Source organism: Danio aesculapii, chromosome 24 (genome assembly GCF_903798145.1).
Source record: "Danio aesculapii chromosome 24, fDanAes4.1, whole genome shotgun sequence".
NCBI classification, from domain to species: Eukaryota; Metazoa; Chordata; class Actinopteri; order Cypriniformes; family Danionidae; genus Danio; species Danio aesculapii.
In genome coordinates this window covers 22716717-22741359 of record NC_079458.1, presented here as the reverse complement: position 1 = coordinate 22741359, position 24643 = coordinate 22716717, and the positions used below count along the sequence as shown (strand labels likewise).

Below are 24643 nucleotides of genomic sequence, written 5' to 3'. Positions count from 1 at the left end.
AAATACATGTATATAAATATGTGTATTTTAAATATTGCAAATTTATATGTGAATCAAATAACATTGTTATTTTATTAAAATTACACAACACAAAAGAGCCTAACTATACATTTATAGGCAGTATTACCAAAAAGATTGTATTTTTAGGGTAATGACGTAATTGAATATGATGGCAGACATTCAACGCTTAATTTTAATCTCAATAGAAGCTTTGAATGTAAATATGACATGACAATATGACGTCTTATATGAGAACGGTCAAACTTACCACTAAGGTAATTCAGGTAGTTAGAGAATTCTGGTATTTCCGGTGTTAAGGAAACACTAGAGAATGAGGAAAGGCCAACGTTTACTAATGAATATCATTATGTAAGATTTTCTTGCATTAAAATATCCAAAAAAAGTCATTAAAACACTGTCCCCTTAATCCTCATTCTTCCCTATGGGATCACGACTGTTAACCATAGTATATTAAAAGCTCTGCTGCTTTCACGTCATGTCACACTCATCTCGCATCAGCAATTGCTTTATCGCTTTCAACTCGATTAACATCTTTCAGTCATACTTTGTTTCTTACTTATGCTGTACATTTTAAATATTTTAGCTCGTCCATGAACATGATTCCTGCAGGTGTCTCAAAGGATGTAATGAAGATGATAACTCCCAAAATTCCACACTCAGTTATAGCAGCATCAAAATACGCCTTTGTTTGTTGTGAATACACACCCTCTAGTGGCAAAGATAAGATAAAGTGCCTTTTTAGGCCTAAGTCATTTAGTTAATAATCCACTTCATCGAGTTTTCTAAACCTCACATGGATAAACAGTTTCATATTTATACAATTCTACATGGTATAATAATTAATGAGCTGATAAAGCTATCCACCGTGAAGACACAACACAACAACATGACTGTAACCTGAAGCCTGTTCTGTTTCTCAAAGCATAGTTTTTCACAACTATGCACTTCAATGACATCCATGCTCAATCAATCATCTATATGGTGTATCAGTTTGAAGGATTATCAGCAATTAATTGTTGATTGATTAATTGTTGACATCGCTCATGTGCACACACTGTTTTAGAAAACTTGCCAGCATCATTCAGGGTATAGTGCTGACTCATTATCTACTCTGCGTTCTCTGGCATATTGGCATTTGAAAAAAGTCTATCTATATTCCAGTAATAAGGCAATCCTTCAGAACCTTTTTCACGGCCCTTGCTGTCTGAGCATTGATATTGGCATTGTAGGCCGAGCTTGATGCATTTGTATCGACGAAATGTGAAGCACGAACACTGAATGAGAAAAAGGCAAATCTGCTCCTTCTTCAAAATGTCACTGTTCAGATATGAATATGACAATGAGACGTGTTAGACTGTACGTGGTTTTCATATATCTAAACAGTCTGCTTTTCTCTTTTTGGTTCAACAATTTCACTTTTATGGCAAAGAGTAGGTTCTTGTCGTTGCCTTTAAAAGTTAATATAAATATAGGAGGCTGAACTTTATTAGGTACACCTGTCCAACTGCTCATTAACGCAAATTTCTAATCAGCCAATCACATGGCAGCAGCTCAATGCATTTAGACATGGTCAAGACGATCTGCTGCAGTTCAAACAGAGTATCAGAATGGGAAGAAAGGTGATTTAAGTGACTTTGAACGTGGCATGGCTGTTGATGCCAGACGGGCTGGTCTGAGTATTTTAGAAACTGCTGATCTACTGGGAGTTTCACGCACAACAAATCTCTAGGGTTTACAGAGAATGGTCTGAAAATAGAAAATATCCAAGGAGGCACAGTTATGTGGGTTCAAGTTGGTAGAAAGGCCATAGTAACTAAAATAACCACTCGTTACAACCGAGGTATGCAAAAGAGCATCTCTGAACTCACAACACATTGAACCTTGAGGCAGATGGGCTACAGCAGAAGAAGACCACACCTGGTGCCACACCTGTCAGATAAGAACAGGAAACTGAGGCTACAATTCGCACAGGCTCACCAAAATTAGACAAGAGAAAATTGGAAAAACATTGCCTGGTTGGATGAGTCTTGATTTTTGCTGTGACATTCGGATTATAGGATCTGAATTTGGCGTCAACAACATGAAAGCTTGGATCCATCCTTCCTTGATTCAGGCTGGTGGTGCTGGTGTGGTAGTGTTAGTATTTTCTTAGCACACTTTGGGCCCATTAGTACCAATTGAGGATCGTGTCAACGCCACAGCCTACCTAATTATTGTTGCTGATCATGTCCACCCCTTTATGACTACAGGGTACTCATCTTTTGATGGCTACTTTCAGCAGGATAACGCATCATGTCATAAAACCCGAATCTTCTCAGGCTGGTTTCTTGAACATTCACTGTACTCAGATGGCCTCCACATTACCAGACATCAATCCAATAGAGCACCTTTGGGATGTGGTGGAACGAGAGATTCTCATCATGGATGTGCAGCCGACAAATTTGCAGCAACTGCATGATGCTATCATGTCAATATGGACCAAAATCTCAAAGAAATATTTCCAGTACCTTGTTGAATCTATGCCATGAAGGATTAAGGCTGTTCTGAAGGCAAAAGAGGGTCCCAAAAAAGGTGTACCTAATAAAGTGGGCGTTGAGTGTTTATGCTTCTTTTAAACCACAATTCGAAAGCAATATCTGATTTTCATTATTTTCAGTAATTTTTACTTAATCATTATGTTTTTCAGCTTCAAGTATTTTTTTTAATAGTTTTTAATATACCGGAGTGTGTCTGCCCATATATGTAGAAATGCAGTATTATCTACAGTTTTCATTTATGTCAACATACTCTCCGTTGTCATATAATCATCACAAAACAAATCCAATCTGAAAATAACAAACACATGTCGGGTCGTAGAGTTTAGCATTTATGTCTTTCTGTTTTGATTCATTTGGTTGTTATGTTTCCTAAATATCATGCCATGAGGTTGGTTTGGCAAAAGTATAAAAATGATGGGACAGATGTTTTTAGCTAAAGTATGAAAATGATGGGACAGAGATGTTTTAATAGCATCTCTTTAGTAGCAGAAATGACTTTGGAGTTGAATTTATTTGCATGTATCCTAATTTGTTTGGGGGCAAAATCGCTCAAAATATCTAATGAAAGTATGGGAAGAAATGTCTTCATGTATTATTAACTGCTTTTACTGCTTTAGTTGTTGCATTAAATCTCTTTAATGTTTTTTTCAGTGCAGTGACTCAGTGAAATGATAATTCATCTTATATTTTGCTGGGTAAAACAGCATTTAAGCCATTTAAGCACAAAAACAGACATACTAAAATAAGAATGAAATATCATAAGATCACATACACTATAAATAAATAAATAAATAAATAAATAAATAAATAATTATGTAAACTACTGATGCCATTTGTTCAATTTAAAAAAATGTAGTTATTCGGATAATAGTATTACAATTTATCCCTACAAAATATAAAACATTATTATTGTTGGTTCTTAACTTAAATTACATCGATTTTTGGACAATTTTCATGAGGTGTTTTTTTCCCCATAGCTGTATACTTTTTAAAGATCTGGGGCCTGTTTTTGATTTATTTATTAGTTTTATTTTTTAATTAGATTGGTGATTTTGACATCAATATCAATTTTAAAAGAAAGCAAATTTCTTGTTAAATAATTTCAACATTAATAAAACAATAAAAATGTTTACTGAGTGCCAAATTAGCATTTCACTGTAAAATGGAGGGTTCCACACAATTAATTCATGTAGTACCAAAACAAAAGTTGATTGAACAAAATCTCAAGAATTGGGTGGTTTTATAAGTAGTTTGAATAAACGGCAAAAATAATTGTTTTGAGTGTATAAGGATTACATGACACTATAGACAGAAACAAAATGACAGATTATTAATAATGATATTAAATCACTAGTAATTTCATTTAAAATATATAAAAAATAAATAAATTATTAAAACATATATATTTAAAATTTCATTTTAGTGTATTGTCGATAACCAATTGTATTAGTTTTGTGTTACCCTTATATTTTTCCTATATGTTGTAGAAACAGAAATACAGAAATATATATGAAGAAAATAAATAGAAAAGAAAATAAATAAAAAAAGTGATGGTGTGAGAGAAAAGTGCAGCTACAGTAGATTGGAGACTGTTGAAGTATACTGACAGTAAGGGATACAATTATTCAGCTGGTTCAGAGCTGTTTCTTTATTTACTAAAATGCTAGATTTCGCATTCAACACTATGTTAGATCACATTATCAGTGCACAGCTCTGGAAACCCTCAAAGGAAAAACTTGAATATGCAGTGCTAATGTGGTCTTTATCGAGCTGATGTCGGCTTCTTAGAAAGCACTTTTGAAGACGATAGAGCAACTCTTTTCATGTGGAACAGAAATTAAAAATAGTTTGATCACAGTTGGCGTTAAATCAATCCAAGACTCATCTGGTAGTTTTTAAGCATTAAGTCGAGTTTATGTCCAGTTCATGTTGAGTTCATCCCCAATATCCTTTTATAAACAAGACTTCAAAGTGTGGGATAGAAATTACTCTTAATACAAGCAGTAAATTGAGACCTTAATGTGGCTTCATTTTAAGCCCCCAAAATGGTAACATCTACGAGTTTGTAATAGTGTTGTCACTATACTGGAATTTCTAACTTCAGTATTTGATAACATACTACTGGAAAATGTTGTCATGGTGTTAATTAAAATTACAATATTTTGTATGTCTTAATTTCTTAAATTGCCAGGGATAAAACTGATCCACTTTCCACTCTGTCCTGCCAGAATTATTAATATGTATGTACAGGTATGTATACAACCAAACCTGAAATCATTCCTGGCAAATTCTGACTTAAAGTTACTTTTAATCAACCAGCAAGTTGTTGTTTTTTTTGACCGGAAGTGACACAGGCTTCTCTCAAAAGATAATAAGATGATAAAATGAAGAGGCATCATTGTGAAAAAAAAAATCAATTAATCAATAAAATAAATAAATATTTATCAGCTTTTATAACAAAACTTCTGAATTTTCCATGGGTATGACCAGGGGACATAGACATACAGCTTGGGCTTACATTCCCCCACATTTTACCCTCTCTCTTGCGGGAACCAAGCTTTATTTTCTCACACCCTGTCCCATCTGTGCATTAGGGGCATAATATTATAAATAAGACTTTGCCAGTGTGGTTCCTTATCACAACTGATCAAGATGGCCAAAAGATTACCTGCTGTGAGGGCCTTGCAATTGATTGTGGAAGAGAGAGGAGCTTCTGATGACGATGTCCAAGACCATGGTGGGAACAATACGAAAAAACAAATCTGTGGGTTTTATTTTTTTCATAACATTAATAAAAAAAAAAAAATTAATAAATAAAAAAAAAAAACGGGAAGCACATTAATTCAACAATATGATCTAACAAAGGTAAAAGGGAAAAATTAACCATGTTTGCTGTTCATATGGCTTGTAATTGGGACGAAGTAAACATTTGTTGAGTAATTTAACATAAAATTGTTTGATAGTGTTAATTTGGAAAGCTAAAACTCTAGCGGGTCCACCAGACCCATAAACACTGGCTGAGTAACAAAAATACGAACACCACACAAGGGTTAATTAGCTACAATGAATAAAACAAAAATGCATTTATTATAAAATTACTATACAATTATCATTCTAAATAAATCAGAAAATAAATCCAATATAGACACAACTTCAGTGATCATGCTGAGATCCTCTAAGAAATCTTTTGCATGAATATTAATTTCTTATGAGAAGTCTAGAGAACAAAATTATGTTCTAGAATTATTTGTTGTCTGAGACCTGACACTGAGCGCAGAGAATTACGCTTAATAATTTTAACCTCCCCGACCAATCATATCTCCTTTCTGTGGTCTAAATGGGAATCTTGCAATGCCCCTGGTCTTGACTGTATATATATATATATATATATTTGTTATTTTCATTGTTATTTTCATTGTTTTGAACTATCCCAATAAACACACAATTTTATAAGAAATTAATATTAGGTTAGATTTAGGTCACCAGCATCTGCATCAGGAAAATGTTATTTTGACCAATGTTGATATTGGCAACAAATGACGTTGATATTTTGTTGATTTTAGGTTAAGTTGGAAAGTGACCACACAACATCAAGCTGTAACATCATTAAATGTTTTTAAGTTGCGTTGGAAAGTAACCAAAATGAAATGTCTGTCTGACATTGGACATTGACGTCGGCCTGACGTTGGGTTCTGTCGTCAACCCAATTTTCATTTCCAAACAATATGCAATATTGTTGGGTACAACATCAATCTGATGTCCTGTTGACATCCTGTGCCTGCTGGGATGTATCATTCTAATAGATTTCACAGTTCTTAATTCCAATTTCAGTATTCGAGTTATATTTTAGTATGATTTAGTATGATTTTTAGTATGATATGCACAGTTAAACATTATGGATGACAAGTGAACAGTCAGTAATTTACAAATAAGCTAATTGCTAGCAATTGCACAAATAAATACAACAGAACAAATATACAGATAAAAACAGTGTCACAGTAGACCTAACAGTCATTTTGTCTCTTGTTGTTGATACAATTTTTAAAATAACACATGGCAGGTTAGGAGTGGAACAAAAAAATGATATGAATTGATTTAGCTGTCAAATGAATAACAACATGATTTATTGAATATTTGCGGAATATATCGAAACCTACATAACTTTTTTGAAGACATATTTTTATTTTGACACTCTCCGCATTTCCATCTACGTATTTGTAGATGATTCAGTGTACAAAGACCTTAAGTGTATCGATGTCATACCATATTTTAACAAGATGTCCAATTTACTTTGTATTGATACTGGAGTTAAAATAATATTGTATCATTTGAAATCGATATGTATGGGTACTTTTTACAACATTTGTAGACTTAAAATATACTTAGTTTGTTTGATTGTTTGTTAATTGTGATTCTAAACTCTCCTTGCCCCAATTTTTTTCTGTTTAAACGAAGACACTGGAGTGTGTTTTGTTTGTTGTGGTCTCTGCAGTGCGAATCTTGTGGTGTGTTTGATACAGATGAGGTTTCTGCAATGTGGGATGTGTGTGTATGTGAGTGTTAGACAGTTGGATTAATAGCCATACTTAAAAACTCGATGCTTGGCTAATGGCATGTTTCGGAGCTGCTGTAAGGGCTGAAATCGGTTGAGTGATCTGCTCCCAATGGGAAGATACCTAAATATGGGATAAAATATATTTGTGTGTGTGTATGTGTGTTTGAGGCTGTTGTGCCAGTTTGGACAGAGCCAGCATGACATCATGTTTGTGAATCTGTTTGTAATTAGTCAAGGTTTGTTGAGGTCATGCAGTGGGTCATGGTGGCGGTTTGGGTCTAATGCTATTTGTGGGTTTATGGGTTTTTTTAAAGACGCGATGGCCTGGTGGACTAATGATGCTATTCTAGGACTTAAAGAAACCAAGTAAAAAGAAACCACATTCACAGAGGTTTTACTAAAATTATATGCTAGTCTATTGGTGTCAAGGGAAAAAGTCAAAGTAAATTATGCCTGAAATCCATCCTGTCCATTTTTATCTGTATCACATGGATTCTGTTTAGTTTGGTCAGGAATGGTTTTATTTATTTATTTATTTATTTATTTATTTATTTATTTATTTATTTATTTATTTATTTATTTATTTATTTATTTATTTATTTACTTATAGTTGTTTTCCCCCTAAGTTTAATCATGTTAATTAAATTACAATTACTTAATATACAATGATATAAATAGCACATATGTCAGAGCAAATAATCCTGTTAGACACCTATGAACATCAACATACTGTTGACTTTCAATGAAGAAAAACACATCTGTTCTACAGTTTATATAAATTAGCACATATTTTGATAATATTATGTAGTGTGTTTTGTGGAATATTTTTAGTTTAATTTTGTTTTGTTTTGTTTTAACTAGTTTTGTTATTTAATTAATAAAATTTATTTAAATAAATGTAATTTTATAAAATTTTATTTACACATAACTTTATTTTATTTTTATTAAATTTAGTTAAATAAAATAAAACGTGACAAAAAAAATAAAACACACAATATTATTTTATTAAATTTAATAATTTTAAAAATTTTTAATAATTTAATCATTTTTAATTACACATATTTTATTTACATTCATTTTTTATTTGTATTATTTTATTTAAACATTATTTTATTTTATGTTGTTTTATTTTATTTAGATATGTACAATATTATTTAATTTAATTTAACTGTATTTATTTAAATTAAATGTATTTTGCTTTATTTTATTTACACACAATTTTATTTTATTTTATTTTCACACAATTGTATTTTATTTACACAATTTTTTTACATTTATTTATTTATTTATTTATTTATTTATTTATTTATTTATTTATTTATTTATTTTATTTTTAATTGAATTATATTAAATTGAATTGAATTCCACACAATTTTATTTCATTTATACAATTTAATTTAATTTAATTTAATTTAATTTAATTTAATTTAATTTAATTTAATTTAATTTAATTTAATTTAATTTAATTTAATTTAATTTAATTTAATTTAATTTAATTTAATTTAATTTAATTTAATTTAATTTCCAGTATAAGGTTCCAGTGCAGGGCATCCACTGTGTAAAACACATGCTGGATAAGTTGGCAGTTCATTCCGCTGTGGCAATCCCTGCTGAATAAAGGGACGAAGCCGTAGAAAAATAAAGGAATGAAGAATCCTTATTTGTCTTATATATTTTATTTTATTTTATTTTATTTTATTTTATTTTATTTTATTTTATTTTATTTTATTTTATTTTATTTTATTTTATTTTATTTTATTTTATTTTATTTTATTTTATTGGATTTTATTTTATTTTATTTTTAAAAATCTTGGTTGCATCTGTTGGCTTAACGGTTTCCTTTAAATTTATGGCTATGTGTGTATGTTTTTACATGTTGTACTGAAATCAAATTGTAAGCTAAAGCATGAACAACTATTGTTAATTTGATTCAGGAAATGTTCTCTATGTCTATCTACTTACAACTCAAAACTGTCATGATCCCACCCAGGCTCACTGTGTGTTCATACACCAGTGTCTAATCAAGTCTTAAGACCCTGAAGCAGACTGGGTAATGTTAGTGAAATAGGGCCAGAAGTGCTGTTTTTTCTTTCTTTTTTAGGATTTAAGATGAAACAGTGGCTTCGATTTGCTTTTAGGCGAGTAAAGAGCAGTGAAGGCAGAGTGGCCCATCTTTTGGCTCCTGTCCAGCATTTCCATTTAAAGTCTTTTATAAGAGCTTTTGGAGAGAAAACGCAAGCCATCAGTTAGTTACTGCTTTAAAGGAGAGGCCAGTGCTGAGTTATGACTCCTGCTGGAGTCCCGCCTTCACCACACACAGACCACGCAACGTTCTTATGTGCATTATACTGGCCTCTGTTTTAATGCATTATGTTTCACTGGCTGAAATGTGGCTGGTGAGCACAGTATGATCACCAGAACCTGAAATCATTTTCACAGTGTAAGCAGTTATGTTTTAATGCTTTAGTTTTGATGAAATTTTACGCAAATTGAATCCAAACTCTTTTCTTTTTTTCTTTTCTTTTCTTTTTTTTCTTTTTCTTTTCTTTTCTTTTCTTTCCTTTTTTTCGTTTCTTTTCTTTTCTTTTCTTTTCTTTCTTTTTCAGTAGCCTACTTATTTATTAAAATGAAATGAAATGAAATGAAATGAAATGAAATGAAATGAAATGAAATTCAATTCAATTCAATTCAATTCAATTCAATTCAATTCAATTCAATTCAATTCAATTCAATTCAATTTAATTTAATTCAATTCAATTCAATTAATGTTAAGGAAAGTTACTTTGTTAAACTTTTCAACATAAAGTGTTGTCAAAGGAGAGATTTTAGTCTTACTGTATTTTAGTCTGATATTTTTTTATATGTTATACAGTTGAAATCAAAATTATTAGCCCCCCTTTTGAATTTTTTTGCTCTTTTAAATATTTCCCGAATGATGTTTAACAGAGCAAGGAAATTTTCACAGTATGTCTGATAATATTTTTTCTTTTGGAGAAAGTCTTATATCTTTTATTTCGGCTATAATAAAAGCAGTTTTTCATTAAAAAAATTCAGGGGGCTTAATAATTCTGATTTCAACTGTATATTTATATACTTTTATATAGAGTACTTACATATTGTAGTCTTATAATAAAAAATTAAAAGCACACACACACACACGCACACAAAACACCTGAAAACACCAAATACAGAGTTTGGAGCATAACAATATTCAGAGTGTGAGACTGTGAAAGTCTCATGCATGTACAGAACACAAACAGAAGACGGAATTCACATTACAAACAACAAAACAAATATATTCTAATATGCTTTTGTAAACTCAATGTCCATTACACAAGCACACATTAATCTAGTGGCCGGCATGTTAATGCTCAAATAAATAAATAAACAAACTGCCATTTGCGTTTGCACTCTGCATCTGAATATACTGTATATCATCACACTGTTGCATCTTTAATAAGGTTTAATGCTTGCTTTACTGCATTTATCTAAGCCATTAAGTGGATAAATGGCATTCATCAAAGATTCAGGTTATACAGAGAATGTATGTCATGAAGAAACTCTTAGAAAACAACAAAACAAACAAACAATTGGCATTCATGAATAAATTACAGTTCCACTGGTTCTGAAAATCCAACACAATCTCATGGCAATTCATAACTTTTTAATTTAGTGGCTAATTCATGTAAATTCGTATGATCTCATTTGTACAATTTAGTACAATTTGCTCATTACCCAATGACGATTGGGTTTAAAGGTGGGGTTGGATGACACCTCCTTTTTAAAATTGTACATTTTCATATGACCGAACTCATACAAATAATCACGAATTAGCCACTAAACTACGTTATGTATCCTCATGAGATCAGGTAGGAAAATCATATTTTTATTACAGTTTTTTTCAATTGCTAACAAGCGCTTACCGATACTTCAGCTACTTTTCTAAACTCTTAACAGACTCACACACACAAAACACAACTGGCCAAATGAATAATTTTCTTCTCAAAAATACATTTAGTTAAATATATAATAACTCTTCATTTCAAAACAGAACACAACTTTCTCTGCACACACTAACCTTACCAAAACACTGGACATCTGACTCAAAATTAAATAATTCTGTAAAAGAATAACACTTGTTTTTACTTCATAAGGTACATGCAGTCAATACAGTACATCAGGTTTCATAATATTGGCTATTGTTAACATTACAAAAACTGCATAGACCTTTATGTTTCAGTTTTACAGGTATTTGCATGCAAAACATGCAATCCATCGTTTTGACACAAAATTTCTTGGTTGGGAACTGTATGCCCACATGTACAGTAATGTCCACATTCGAAAGCATTCCAGTTAAAAGCAAATAAGTTTTTTTTTTTTTTTACAGGAGGTACAGTAGACACACAATATGATAGAACAGAAAAAGTTTTAAAGTATTGCTTACAGTAAACAAATCATCCATTAAACACACAAGAGCATTCTGAAAAAAAATTAAAAAAAAAAAAACAGCAAAAAACCTAGAAAAAAAGGGGGCATTTAAAAAAGCACAAAATGATTTTCAGGGTTAGACCACATGTTTTCATCAACATCACTCCTCAAAGTCCTTCTTTTACTGTATAAGTGTAAATGTAATAGAAACAAACTAACCTCTGCCACTGAGTTTAAGACAGACTGGATTCAGCTGTAGTTGACCCAATTTACCCAACATAAATCAGCAGTGTGTCAATTATTCAATTGTTTGGAGTTTCTAAAATCTGTTTGCTTCATTTACACACTGCTGTAATCAATCTTAAACACTTGTATGATTTCTAACTGACTAATATTGATATAATCAGGGTTTGAGAGGCTATAAAGTACATGAACATACTGTATTCACCAAACAGTGATAGACTAATATCTAAATCTTGTCCTATCCTAACAAACCATACAACAATGTAAAGCATATTATTCAGCTTTCTGGTAATGTATATGTAACCCCACCGGTCCTACGCCACCCAACCTGATCCGAGCTAGTATCGAACCGGCGACCTTCCGCACGTTGCTTCAAACAAGGAGCCTAAAGACCATGGCCTCTAGCCTCTGTCGCTAGAGCACCTTTAGAGGTCAGAAGAGTGAGGTTTACCTGCACAGCACTTACTAGATGGACTACGTTACACTCACCCCCCTAAACCTCACTCCCATCTGGGTCACGGCACCAATGTATCCCCGCCGGTCCTATGCCACCCAACCAGCTCCGAGCTATCGAACCGTCGACCTTCCGCATGGCAGTCGGTTGCTCTAACAAGGAGGCTAAAGACCATGGCCTCTAGCATCTGTCGCTAGAGCACCTTTAGAGGTCAGAGGAGTGAGGTTTACCTGCACAGCACTTACTAGCTGGCCTCCGTTACATGTACATTTCAATATCAAAAAAAAATTCATCCCCTGTCTCCTGTTTACCAGTCTTCCCCACTTTCGTGCTTCCTTTTCCACACTGCAACATTGCCTTCCATATTTATTCAAGACTACTATTTAAAGCTGTACTACTGTAAACGTGTTTAATGAAGATGAATAGTGTATACCTATTGCTTTTTTTATTGTGGTTCCAGCTGATTGGCATGTCTAAAATTTTGCAGCAGTGTGTGTGTGTGTGCACCTGATGGCTGTGTTTAACCTATGGTTCATGTGTGTGTTCAGTTGAAGGCCTTTGCTTTGAAATTGCAAGGAAATTCCATCATGAAAATTATCTGTCAAAAGCATCCAAGTGTGTTTAGTGATTTGCATATCACTGTGTGTAATGTTTTGCAAAAAGTGTGAAGCTGACAATGTGCTTACAGTTGTGCAGATCTAGCCTTGTGTTTTGCTCCTTGACTGTACGATTTTGCTAATTGTAGGAAAAGTTTAATTTTAGTGTGTAAGCAATCATAAAAAACTAAGAAAATGTAAGCATTTTGGAAATGTGTTCACTAACTGCATATTTGGTGAAAAAGACAGGAAATGTGTGAATGGTATGGCCACAAAAGACTGATGCTGTGCTAATTTTGTTTAGAGTTTTGAAAATGTGACAACTGGTTGGACAAACGCTTGTTAGTGACTGAAAACAACAACAACTATAAAACACCCTGTTGAATGTAACTTAGTGTTTCAAGACCCTTTAACAGAACCTTGCAATAGATTGTGTTTGTTTTTTTACAATACTTTTTTTTCACGTACTTTTCCGCCATCAGAATCCTCTGTAGTTTTGCTTTGGTAGATTTCGGTGAAAGTGAGATTGTCTGTGGGTTACAGGGCCACTTTTCAAATCCTGCTCTGAAATGGCCAGGCAAAGACATCTTTGGAGACTTTACTGATGGATGTGGCCTTGGCTTCACTCTGAGACTTTAGGCGACAGAGAGCAAAGCTTCAGAGAGCGAGACTTCACATAAATGATCAAGCAGGCGACACTGAACTGCTGGATTGTGAAGGTCTTGTGTCTGCAGTCGGCGAGGCATTTGTCTTCTTGACTGAAATTGCAGAGTTCATTTTGTTTTTGTCTCACCTCCTTTTCTTTGTTTTCTTACTTTTCAGCACTTACACACTGGTGTGGGGGAAGTAAATATTAGATTTTAGTATGTTTTTTGAATGTTTTGTATGTAAATATGAAAAAAAACTAGTCTTTTCAACTTTAAAGAAAGCCACCACAGCGGAATGAACCGCCAACTATCCAACATATGTTTTACACATCGGATGCCCTTACAGCCACCACCCAGCCCTGGGAAACACCCATACTCTCTTGCTTTCACACACATACACTACGATGAGTTTAGCATGTCTTTGGACTGTAGGGAAAACCGGAGCACCTGGAGGACACCCACGTAAACACGGAGAACATGCAAACTCCACACAGAAATGCCAACTGACCCAGCCATTGCTCGAACCAGCGACCTGCCTGCTATGCTTTTAATTTTGGCTTTATTTAGTTTGTCAACATTTTTTACAGTATTGTAAATTATTTTAAAATGACCATTTTAAAAACATGCTTTTTTTCAGAGTACTTAGTAAGTGCTTAGTGCTATACTTACTAATTAGTAACAGTATTCTATTTCTTAGTAATTCTATTTATGATAGAACGGTAAGATCATTATCAGCCGCAATCCAGTACTGGGAAACACCCATACACTCTCTCATTCACACACAGTCATACACTACAACCAATTTAGTTCATCCAATTCACGGGGAAACCGGAGCACCCGGAGAAAACCCACGTGAAGATGGGGAGAACATGCAAGCTCCACACAGATATGCCAACTGGCCCAGCCGGAACTTGAACCAGCGACCTTCTTGCTGTGAGGCGACAGTGCTGACAACTGAGCCACTGTGCCACCGAGGAGAAATCAGTTAATATATAAACTAATTTAAAATTAATTATGCATTTTAAAAATAATTAAACAAAACATAACATAACATGATCAAACTTCGGGAAAAACAACTCAAAATAAAATAAAATTATTCTTGACCAAACTAAACAGAATCCATGTGTCCACAGATAAAAATGGACAGGATAGATTTGAGTAATGTAAATAAGAACATCATTCATTCATTCATTCATTTTCTCTTTGGATTAGTCCCTTTAATAATCTGGGGTCGCCACAGCAAAATGAACTGCCTAAATAAGAACATTTTATATTAAGTGAAATGAGCATGAATGGTAACAGTTATAATATTAACATTTTTCTATTGTTACTTTTGACACATTTATTCCAAAAATTGTTACTGACCCCAGCATTCTGAACAGTGCAGTGCACATATATAATATTTGACTCGTTTTATTGATTTAATTTCCTTTTTATAAATTGGATTGTAAACCTCCGACTGATATATCACCCGCAAAGCATTCAATAAAGGTCAAAATAAATGAGAAAGGTAATGAAACAATAATACAGTGTGATTGCAGACGTTCCCGTGCACTAAAATGGCTATTAAAGTCCACCAACAGCAGAGTCAGCTTAAAGATTCATTTCTTTCTGACAGTTAACCTCCAGTAGTGTTTGTTTATGCTTTGCAGGAAATGTTGGGCACCGCTTAAAGAAGTGGAAATTAAAGTCCTTTTGTAAATCAGTGAAATTAGCGTTTAAAGCTCTTAGTGCTTTAAGCTGATGGCCTCTGGGTGTTTCTAAAGATCTTTGCTTAATGCTTCTAATTACACTAACGAGCGCTGCTGTGATTAGTATGCGAAATGAGTTCGATCCTATGATGGCAGCTCAAGACGTTTGTTTCGAGAAAGAGAATACCTGAGTCTGCATTTGTAAACATCATTTGGCTTTATTAATAGTCTCTAATGGTGCCACATATTTCCATATCATCTGCTCCAGTCGGCGCAAGATTAATATCGTTGACTAATTAACAGTAATATTAATGCTGCGTCAGATGTGAATATTATCATGATAAATCTCTCCGTCACTGGAGGGCAGATGGCGGATTAATTTACCTGACAATTAACATGTGCTGCAATATGGCATAGATTCCAAAATAGGCAGGATTTTGCCATGTATTTTAATCTGCCTATATTTGTTTGTGGGTCTCCAGATTTTATCTATATCCATGGAATGTTTAAAGAGTAAACGCATCTATAAATATTAGTTGAATAAATGAATGAATGAATAAATGAATGAAATATTTAATAAATAAATTTGTGAATAAAATAAAAAAATGAATGCAAAAATGCATGGATATAAGAATGAATGAATGAATGAATGAATGAATGAATTACAATTAATACATTTTCTAGTCTAGTAGTAAAACTTATTTACAATGTAGTCTAATTTGTGCAATGAATGAATGAATTTAAGAAATACATTTGTGAATGCATTGTTTTTTGGAAAATGCAAAAAGTGATGAGTGAATGAATGAATGAATGTTAAAAATAAATGCATACATTAAATAAATTAATTAAAATAAAAAGACAATTAATTAAGAATAATTGATGAAGTAAAATTAAGATAAGTTGTTAAATTTCAAGTTTTCTGAAGTGATATGATATTTACGTAACTTTTAACATTTAAAATCTAAAATTCACAACAGTCTAATTCGTGCAATGAATGAATGAATGAATGAATGAATGAATGAATGAATGAATGAATGAATGAAAATATTTAAGACATACATTGGTGAATGACTTGTTTTTGGAAATTGAAAGATAAGTAAAAATAAATGAATGTATAAATGAATGAATAAAAGAACAAACAAATGAACAAATAAATGAATGAACAAACAAATGTATGGTTGAATGAATGAATGAAAGAAGGGTTGAATGAATAGTTGAATAAATGAAGGAATGAATGAGTGGTTGAATGAATGAATGAATGAATGAATGAATGAATGAATGAATGAAAATATTTAAGACACACTTTGGTGAATGACTTGCTTTTGAAAAATTAAAAGAACATTATAAATAAATGGATGTGTTATGAAGTGGACAGGAGACAGAGGTAAGGAAACGTTAGGGTGTTTATTAAATGACAACAAGGAGCACATGAAGGATAGCCAGGAGGATCAGGAATGATGTTGGGGTCTTTTCCTCCGTGGCTGGGTAACAGGAATACACGAGGATGGACAGCACACACCAGATACAGCTGACAGAGGATGACACAGACTTGGAAGGACTGGAAGACAGGACGATTCGGGAGGACCAGGAAGACTAGGAGGAATACAAAGAGAACAGGTAAGTAAATCGTTTGTTTTAGCTGAGGATGACTACGCTGAGTGGTCGCTCAGTTGTCCGCTTTCGTCGAGACGAGCCCGGACAATGAGCGACTGGAGTGCTGTGCTTTTATCTGGTGCTCGTGAATGTGATGCAGCTGTGTGCTCATTAGAAGTCAGGTGATGGTGATCTTCGTGAGTGGGGGTCGTGAGAGCCTGACCAATCCATGACAGTACCCCCCTCCCCAGGGCCCGCTCCTGAGGGCCGACACCTCCGACGCCGTGGTGGTCTCCCTCTGCCTCTAGGCGCTGGGAACTCAGGGTGGCTCTCATGAAACTCCACCATGAGACTAGGATCGAGAATATCAGCTCTGGGAACCCATGTCCTTTCTTCGGGGCCGTACCCTTCCCAGTCCACCAGGTACTCCAACTGGCCACCACGACGTCGGGAACGCAAGATCTCCTTCACTGCGTAGACGGCTCCTTCTTCTAGGAGCAGTGGAGGAGGGGGTTCCTCTTCGTGGTCAGGCTCTGTGGAGGGAAGAACAGGATCGTGATAGGGTTTCAGGAGTGATACGTGGAATGTAGGGTGAATACGGTAGTGAGAGGGTAATTGTAGTTTGTAGGTGACGGGGTTAACCTGTTCCACGATGGTGAAGGGACCAACAAATCGGGGACTTAACTTGCGAGAGGGCAGTCGCATGCGTATGTCCCGGGTGGATAGCCACACCTTTTGTCCGGGTGTGTATCTGGGTTCTTCAGACCTTCTCCTATCGGCGGTTACCTTGCTTCGACGGACTGCCCTCTGCAGATGTTGATGAGCCTCGTCCCAGACTCTCTCGCTCTCCCGGAACCAGTGATCCACTGCGGGGACATCAGATGGTTCGCCATCCCAGGGAAAGAGCGGTGGTTGGAAGCCCAGGACGCACTGGAATGGCGTGAGTCCGGTGGAGGGTTGCCGCAGTGAATTTTGGGCATATTCTGCCCAGCCCAAATACTGGCTCCAGGAGTTCTGGTGACCACTGCAGAAGGTCCTCAGGAACCGTCCCACCTCCTGAATCTTCCTCTCTGTCTGCCCGTTGGTTTGGGGATGATATCCAGAAGAGAGGCTGACGGCCACACCTAGGAGCTTGAAGAAGGCTTTCCATAGACGTGAGATGAACTGTGGACCTCTGTCCGACACAATATCTTCTGGAATACCAAATGACCTGAAGACTTGATTAAAGATATTGTCGGCAGTTTCAAAGGCTGTGGGAAGACCTTTCAGAGGGATTAGTTTGACAAACTTTGAGAATCTATCTACTATGACTAGAATACAGGTATTACCTTCTGACGAAGGGAGGTCAGTGATAAAGTCCACTCCTAGGTGTGACCAGGGACGGTTCGGAATCGGCAAGGGATGGAGCTTTCCAGCGGGTAGATGACGTGGGCTCTTGGATTGGGCACAGTCCTTACAGCCCTGAACATATTGCCTCACATCCCTTGCCATGTTTGGCCACCAGAATCGTTGGGATACTAGCGAGAGAGTATTGTTGATCCCTGGATGTCCAGTGCCTAGCGAGGTATGTAAGGAGTGGATCAGATCTACCCGGTGTTCAGGTGGTATGAACTGCCGATGAGGAGGGCATCCCGGCGGAGCAGGGGCTTCCGGAGTGGCAACGACTGGAGGAGCGTTCCAGGTGATCGGACAAATGGAGATGTGTTCGGGAAGAATCTTCGTTGGGAGTTCTTCATGATCGTGATGCTCGTGTAAACGAGAGAGAGCGTCTGCTCTTAGATTCTTGGGTCCTGGACGATAGGAAATGGAGAAATCAAAACGTGAGAAGAAAAGTGACCATCTGGCTTGACGTGGACATAGTCTCTTGGCCTCTTTGATGTATTGGAGGTTTTTGTGATCTGTGATCACCTGGAACGGATGTTTGGCTCCCTCCAACCAGTGACGCCACTCCTCCAAGGCTAGCTTGATTGCTAGAAGCTCCCTGTCTCCTATGCTGTAATTCTGCTCCGCCGGGCTCAACTTCCGAGAGAAATAGGCACAGGGATGCAGTCGGGGCGGTGTATCATGATGTTGAGATAATACTGCCCCGACGCCGGTGGTGGATGCGTCCACTTCCACCACGAAAGGAAGATTTGGGTCAGGATGAGTCAGGAGTGGGGCCCTTGTGAACTCCTTCTTAAGAAGGCGGAAGGCTGCGGCTGCTTCTTTGGTCCACTCCAGTCCTTTGGGTTTACCCTTGAGGAGATTAGTGAGAGGTGATGTAATCCTGCTGTAGTCCTTGATAAACCGTCTATAAAAGTTAGCAAACCCAAGAAACCTCTGGAGCTCCTTAATGGAAGTGGGTTCTGACCAGGATAGAACAGCCTCAATTTTCTTCCCATCCATACGTATACCGGTTTGGTCAATGATGTATCCCAAGAAATGAATCGACTTCTGGTGGAATGAGCATTTCTCCGCTTTGAGGTAGAGGTGATGTTCTCTCAATGTGTGTAGGACCTCCGCAACGTGTTGGCGATGTTCGGCCTCACTCCGGGAGTAAATGAGGATGTCATCTATGTACACTATTACACAGTGGTGAAGAAACTCCCGGAGGACTTCATGAATGAAGTTTTGGAATACGGAGGGGGCGTTGACCAGACCGTAAGGCATGACCTCATATTCATAGTGGCCAGTAGGGGTCACGAATGCTGTCTTCCATTGGTCCCCCTCACGTATTCTTATCAGATTATACGCGCTGCGGAGGTCCAATTTAGTGAAGACTTTAGCTTCTCGGAGCTGTTCCAAAGCGGCTGGTACCAGAGGAAGGGGATATCGGTATTTTACTGTACCGTTATTTAGGACCCTGTAGTCGATGCATGGACGCAGCCCTCCGTCCTTCTTGGCCACAAAGAAGAAGCTTGAGGCGGCTGGTGATTTTGAGTGACGTATGTACCCCTGACTCAGAGCCTCCCTTATGTAATCTTCCATTGCCTGATTCTCTGGAAGCGAGAGCGGGTAGATCCTACCTCTTGGCAACTGGGCATCTGGAACTAGGTCGATCGCGCAGTCCCATGGCCGATGCGGCGGTAGCTGGGAAGCTCTCTTGGGGCAGAAGACATCATGAAAGGAGCTGTACTCCTTAGGAATGTGGATAGACTGCTTCTCAGGAGGGCTCTCGACCGATGTTGCAAACAAAGAAATGGGGTTCCGACCTTGAAGAGGGAGATTTGGAAAACAGGCAGGTGTACATCCAGATCCCCATTTCTTTATCTCTCCTGTGCCCCAAGAGATGATGGGATCGTGCTTCACCAGCCACGGGCGCCCTAGAATGATGTCCATATTTGCACCCTCCAGAACCAGAAATTGAATCCTCTCTTGATGTAACAACCCCACTTGAAGAAGGATGTCTTCGCATTGTCGATGGATACGGGTCGAAGATCGAGTGCACTGGGTTATCGGTTGTATCTGGTATATATGCGAGGACGCCTCAGTACGGAGGTGGAGTTGACGACAGAGGGATTGGGAGATGAAGTTCCCTGCTGACCCGGAGTCGATGAGGGCTGTGACAAGGAGAGAAATAGAGGCAGTAGTTATTTGTACGGTGGTAGTAAGTGGTTTACATTGTTCAATATTCGTACTGAATACACTCACTGAAGTCCGAATGGGACGAAGGGGACACTCCATACGGGTGTGTCCACTGACACCGCAGTATAGACACAGACCCCGGGTCAGCCTCCTCTGTCGTTCCGCTGATGTCAGTCTTCCAGACTCTATTATCATGGGTTCTGGTTCTGGAGAGGCTGTTGACTCAGGCGATTGGAGGAGTGCAGACGAGGGGGTGATGGTGTCCTGTTGATAGGAACGGAGACGATCGGAACATCGGAGAGAATGTTGGATGAATCTCTCCAGACCCATTGTATCATCTAATGTGGCCAGTTGGATTCGGAGAGTGGGTTCCAAGCCGAGCCGGTACGTGGTCAACAACGATCTCTCATTCCATCCACTTGCAGCTGCTAGAGTGCGAAACCGGAGAGCATATTCCTGTGTAGATAGAGTACCTTGCTTTAGATGATACAGCTGCTCTCCAGCGGCTACTTCCCCATCAGAACGTCCAAACACCTCTTTGAAATACTCCGTGAAGGTAGTGATGGAATTCATGACCGGCCCGGCTTGGTTCCAGATCGTCTCAGCCCATTTAAGTGCAGGTCCAGAGAGTAGAGATACGATGTAGGCGATCTTCGACTTATCTGTGGGATATAGAGAAGGTTGCATTTCGAATATGAGGGAACATTGTAACAGAAAACCATTGCACTCCCCCGCTCCGCCTGAGTAGGGCGCTGGTCGGGCCATGGGACTGGAAGGAAGGGCCGAAGAAGAAACTGTGGAGGCGGAAGTGCTCGGTGCTGGTGGTGCGTTGGAAAGTGGAGCTGGTGGCTGTAGAATCCGCTTCAACTGGTCCACCAGCTCTTGAAGGTGATCGGGGGTGCTCATGTTGTCGTCGTTATCGGTCCGGGCTTCTGTTATGAAGTGGACAGGAGACAGAGGTAAGGAAACGTTAGGGTGTTTATTAAATGACAACAAGGAGCACATGAAGGATAGCCAGGAGGATCAGGAATGATGTTGGGGTCTTTTCCTCCGTGGCTGGGTAACAGGAATACACGAGGATGGACAGCACACACCAGATACAGCTGACAGAGGATGACACAGACTTGGAAGGACTGGAAGACAGGACGATTCGGGAGGACCAGGAAGACTAGGAGGAATACAAAGAGAACAGGTAAGTAAATCGTTTGTTTTAGCTGAGGATGACTACGCTGAGTGGTCGCTCAGTTGTCCGCTTTCGTCGAGACGAGCCCGGACAATGAGCGACTGGAGTGCTGTGCTTTTATCTGGTGCTCGTGAATGTGATGCAGCTGTGTGCTCATTAGAAGTCAGGTGATGGTGATCTTCGTGAGTGGGGGTCGTGAGAGCCTGACCAATCCATGACAGGATGTAAGGATGAATGAATAAAATAACAAACAACCAAACAAATGAATGAATAAATGAATGAATGAATTAATTAATTATTGAACAAACGGACGAAAAGTGGAATGAACGGTTGAATGAATGAATGAATGAATAGTTAAATGAATGAACAGTTCAATGAATGAATGAATGAAAGAAGGATTGGTTGAATGAATAAATGAATGAATAGTTGAATGACTGAACAGTTGAATGATTGAATGAATGAATAAATGAACGAATGAATGGTTAAATGAATGAACAGTTCAATGAATGAAGGAGGATTGAATAATTGGTTGAATGAATGAATGAATGAATGAATGAATGAATGAATAGTTGAATGAATAAACAGTTGAATGAATGAATGAATGAATGAATGAATATTTTAATTGATTAATCTCTAAATTAAACGTTTTCAGAAGTAATAAATTTAATATGTACAACAGTCTAATTTGTGAATAGAATAAATGAACAAATGAATTAATTGATTAAATGTTTATTTAAAAATATTTGTGGATAGACTATTATTATTATTATTTTTACAATAAATATCTTGGTTCAGTGGTAAACACTGTTGCCTCACAGCAAGAACGTCTCTTCGAGCCCGGCTGGGTCAGTTGGCATTTCTATGTAGTTTGCATGTTCTCCCGATGTTCGCGTGGGTTTCCTACGGGTGCTCCGGTTTCCTCCACAGTCCAAAGACATGTGCTATAGGTAAATTGAATAAACTAAATTGACCGCAGTGTATGTGTGTAAGTGCAGAAGTGTGTGGATGTTCATTCCACTGTGGCGACCCCTGATGAATAAAGGGACTAAGCCAAAGGAAAATGAATGAATGAATAAATCTTCTTAGAACCTGAATGAGCAGAACACATAAATAGAAAATAACTATAGAATTCTAAAACAGTCATCTTCTTTCAGCTCTTCTACTGCCCCATGTGTCTGGTACATTTACCGCAGGCCATAATTGAAATATGAAATGAATCCCAAAGAACTGTAGATGTGTGTTGTTTCAAAATAGAATTCCCAGCTGGTTTGTTTGTAGACTAAAGGATCCTCACAACTAGATTTTAATGTGAACGATAAATCAAAACCCTATTGGAGTTTTGCAGAACATCCTTTGTTGCTTGTGGATGAAATTATTGTTTCTGCATGTTCATTACCTACACTAACATCTCTGTATTAATCCTCCACAGGGCCTTTTATCTGGATAAATCAAACCTCACTAACAGCTCGGCTCCCAAAGCAGCCTTCATAGACAAGGTACGTGCCGTCGCTTACTCGATCTGCGGGGTCTCGTGGGATATCTGTGTTTTTGGAAGAACAGTGAAATGAGCTGGTTACTGTATTAAGTGCAATTGTTGATTCACAGTCATAAAGAAGGAACCTGAATGACATTTTAGCATGACATTTCCATTTTTTTTTTACATAATTTTGTGTCATTGCAAGACAATTTTTGTGAAAAATGATCGAGTCACATCCACTGAAATGTTTCAACAAATTTGAAAGAATTAATGAGTTAAATTCAAGAATTAAACCATGACATTATGTAAAGAGTTTGTTCTTATGTCTAATTTAAATATCAGATTTAGGGATTCATTCATAAACATACACAAAGTCATTTGCTCATTTACTTTTATTTATTTTTTGATTAATTAAGTCAGTCACTCATCCATTTAGTCAGATGCTTGTTTATTCAGTCAGTCTGTCAGTTGTTCATTTAGTCATTCAGTTACTGCTTTTATTTAGTTGTTCATTTAGATGATCAGTTAGTTGTTCATTCAGTCAGTCAGTCAGTCAGTCAGTCAGTCAGTCAGTCAGTCAGTTAGTCAGTCAGTTAGTCAATCATTTAATCAATCAGTCCACCGTTCAGTTAGTGATTCATTTATTCAGTCAGTCAGTCACTCATTTGATCATTTAATCAATCAGCCCACAAATTCAGTGAGTGATTCATTCATTAATCCATTCGGTTGTTTATAAATTCATTCATTCATTCATTCATTCATTCATTCATTCATTCATTCATTCATTCATTCATTTAATCAGTCAGTCAGTCAGTCAGTCAGTCAGTCAGTTGTTCATTTAATCAATCAGTCCACTATTCAGTCAATGATTCATTCATTAATTCATTCTGTAGTTCGTTCGTTCGTGCATTCATTCATTCGTTCATTCATTCATTCAGTCATTCAGTCAGTCAGTCAGTCAGTCAGTCAGTTGTTCATTTAATCAATGAGTCCACCATTCAGTCTGTGATACATTCATTCATTCATTCATTTAGTCAGTCAGGCACTCAGTCAGTCACTCAGTCAGTCAGTTTAATCAATCAGTCCACCATTCAGACAGTGATTAATTCATTAATCCATTTAGTTATTTATTAATCCATTAATCCATTCACCCACTCAATCAATCAATCAATCAATCAATCAATCAATCAATCAATCAGTTGTTCATTTAATCAATCAGTCCACCATTCAGTCAGTCAGTCAGTCGGTCAGTCTGTAATTTTGTCAGTCACTCATGTAGTCAATCAGTTAGTCTTTCAGTCTGTTGTTCATTCATTCATCCATACATTGAATGAGTCAGTCTTTCATTCATTAATCAATTCATTTATTTATTTACTCATTATTCATTCATTCATTCATTCAATCAATCAGTTGTTCATTTAATCAATCCGTCTACCATTCAGTCAGTCAGTCAGTCAGTCAGTCAGTCAGTTGGTCAGTCTGTAAGTCAGTCAGTCATTGATGTAGTCAATCAATTAGTCTTTCAGTCAGTTGTTCATTCATTGACCCGTTCACTGAATCAGTCAGTGATTCATTTAGACATTCAGTCACTCATTTTAGTCAGTTGTTTATTCAGTCAGTTGTTCATTTACTTCTTTTGTCAGTTGTTTATTTA

The 24643-nt window shown here is 36.7% G+C and overlaps 1 protein-coding gene across 1 annotated transcript in view; it reads left to right on the top strand.

Annotated features, from left to right (window-relative positions):
- The window catches only part of prex2 (phosphatidylinositol-3,4,5-trisphosphate-dependent Rac exchange factor 2), a 288313-nt gene that overhangs the window by 225861 nt on the left and 37809 nt on the right, over positions 1–24643 (top strand). Inside the window, exon 36 of the mRNA XM_056450252.1 lies at positions 22942–23008. Coding sequence (XP_056306227.1) covers positions 22942–23008 — 67 coding nt within the window. The remainder of the gene's footprint in view (positions 1–22941; positions 23009–24643) is intronic.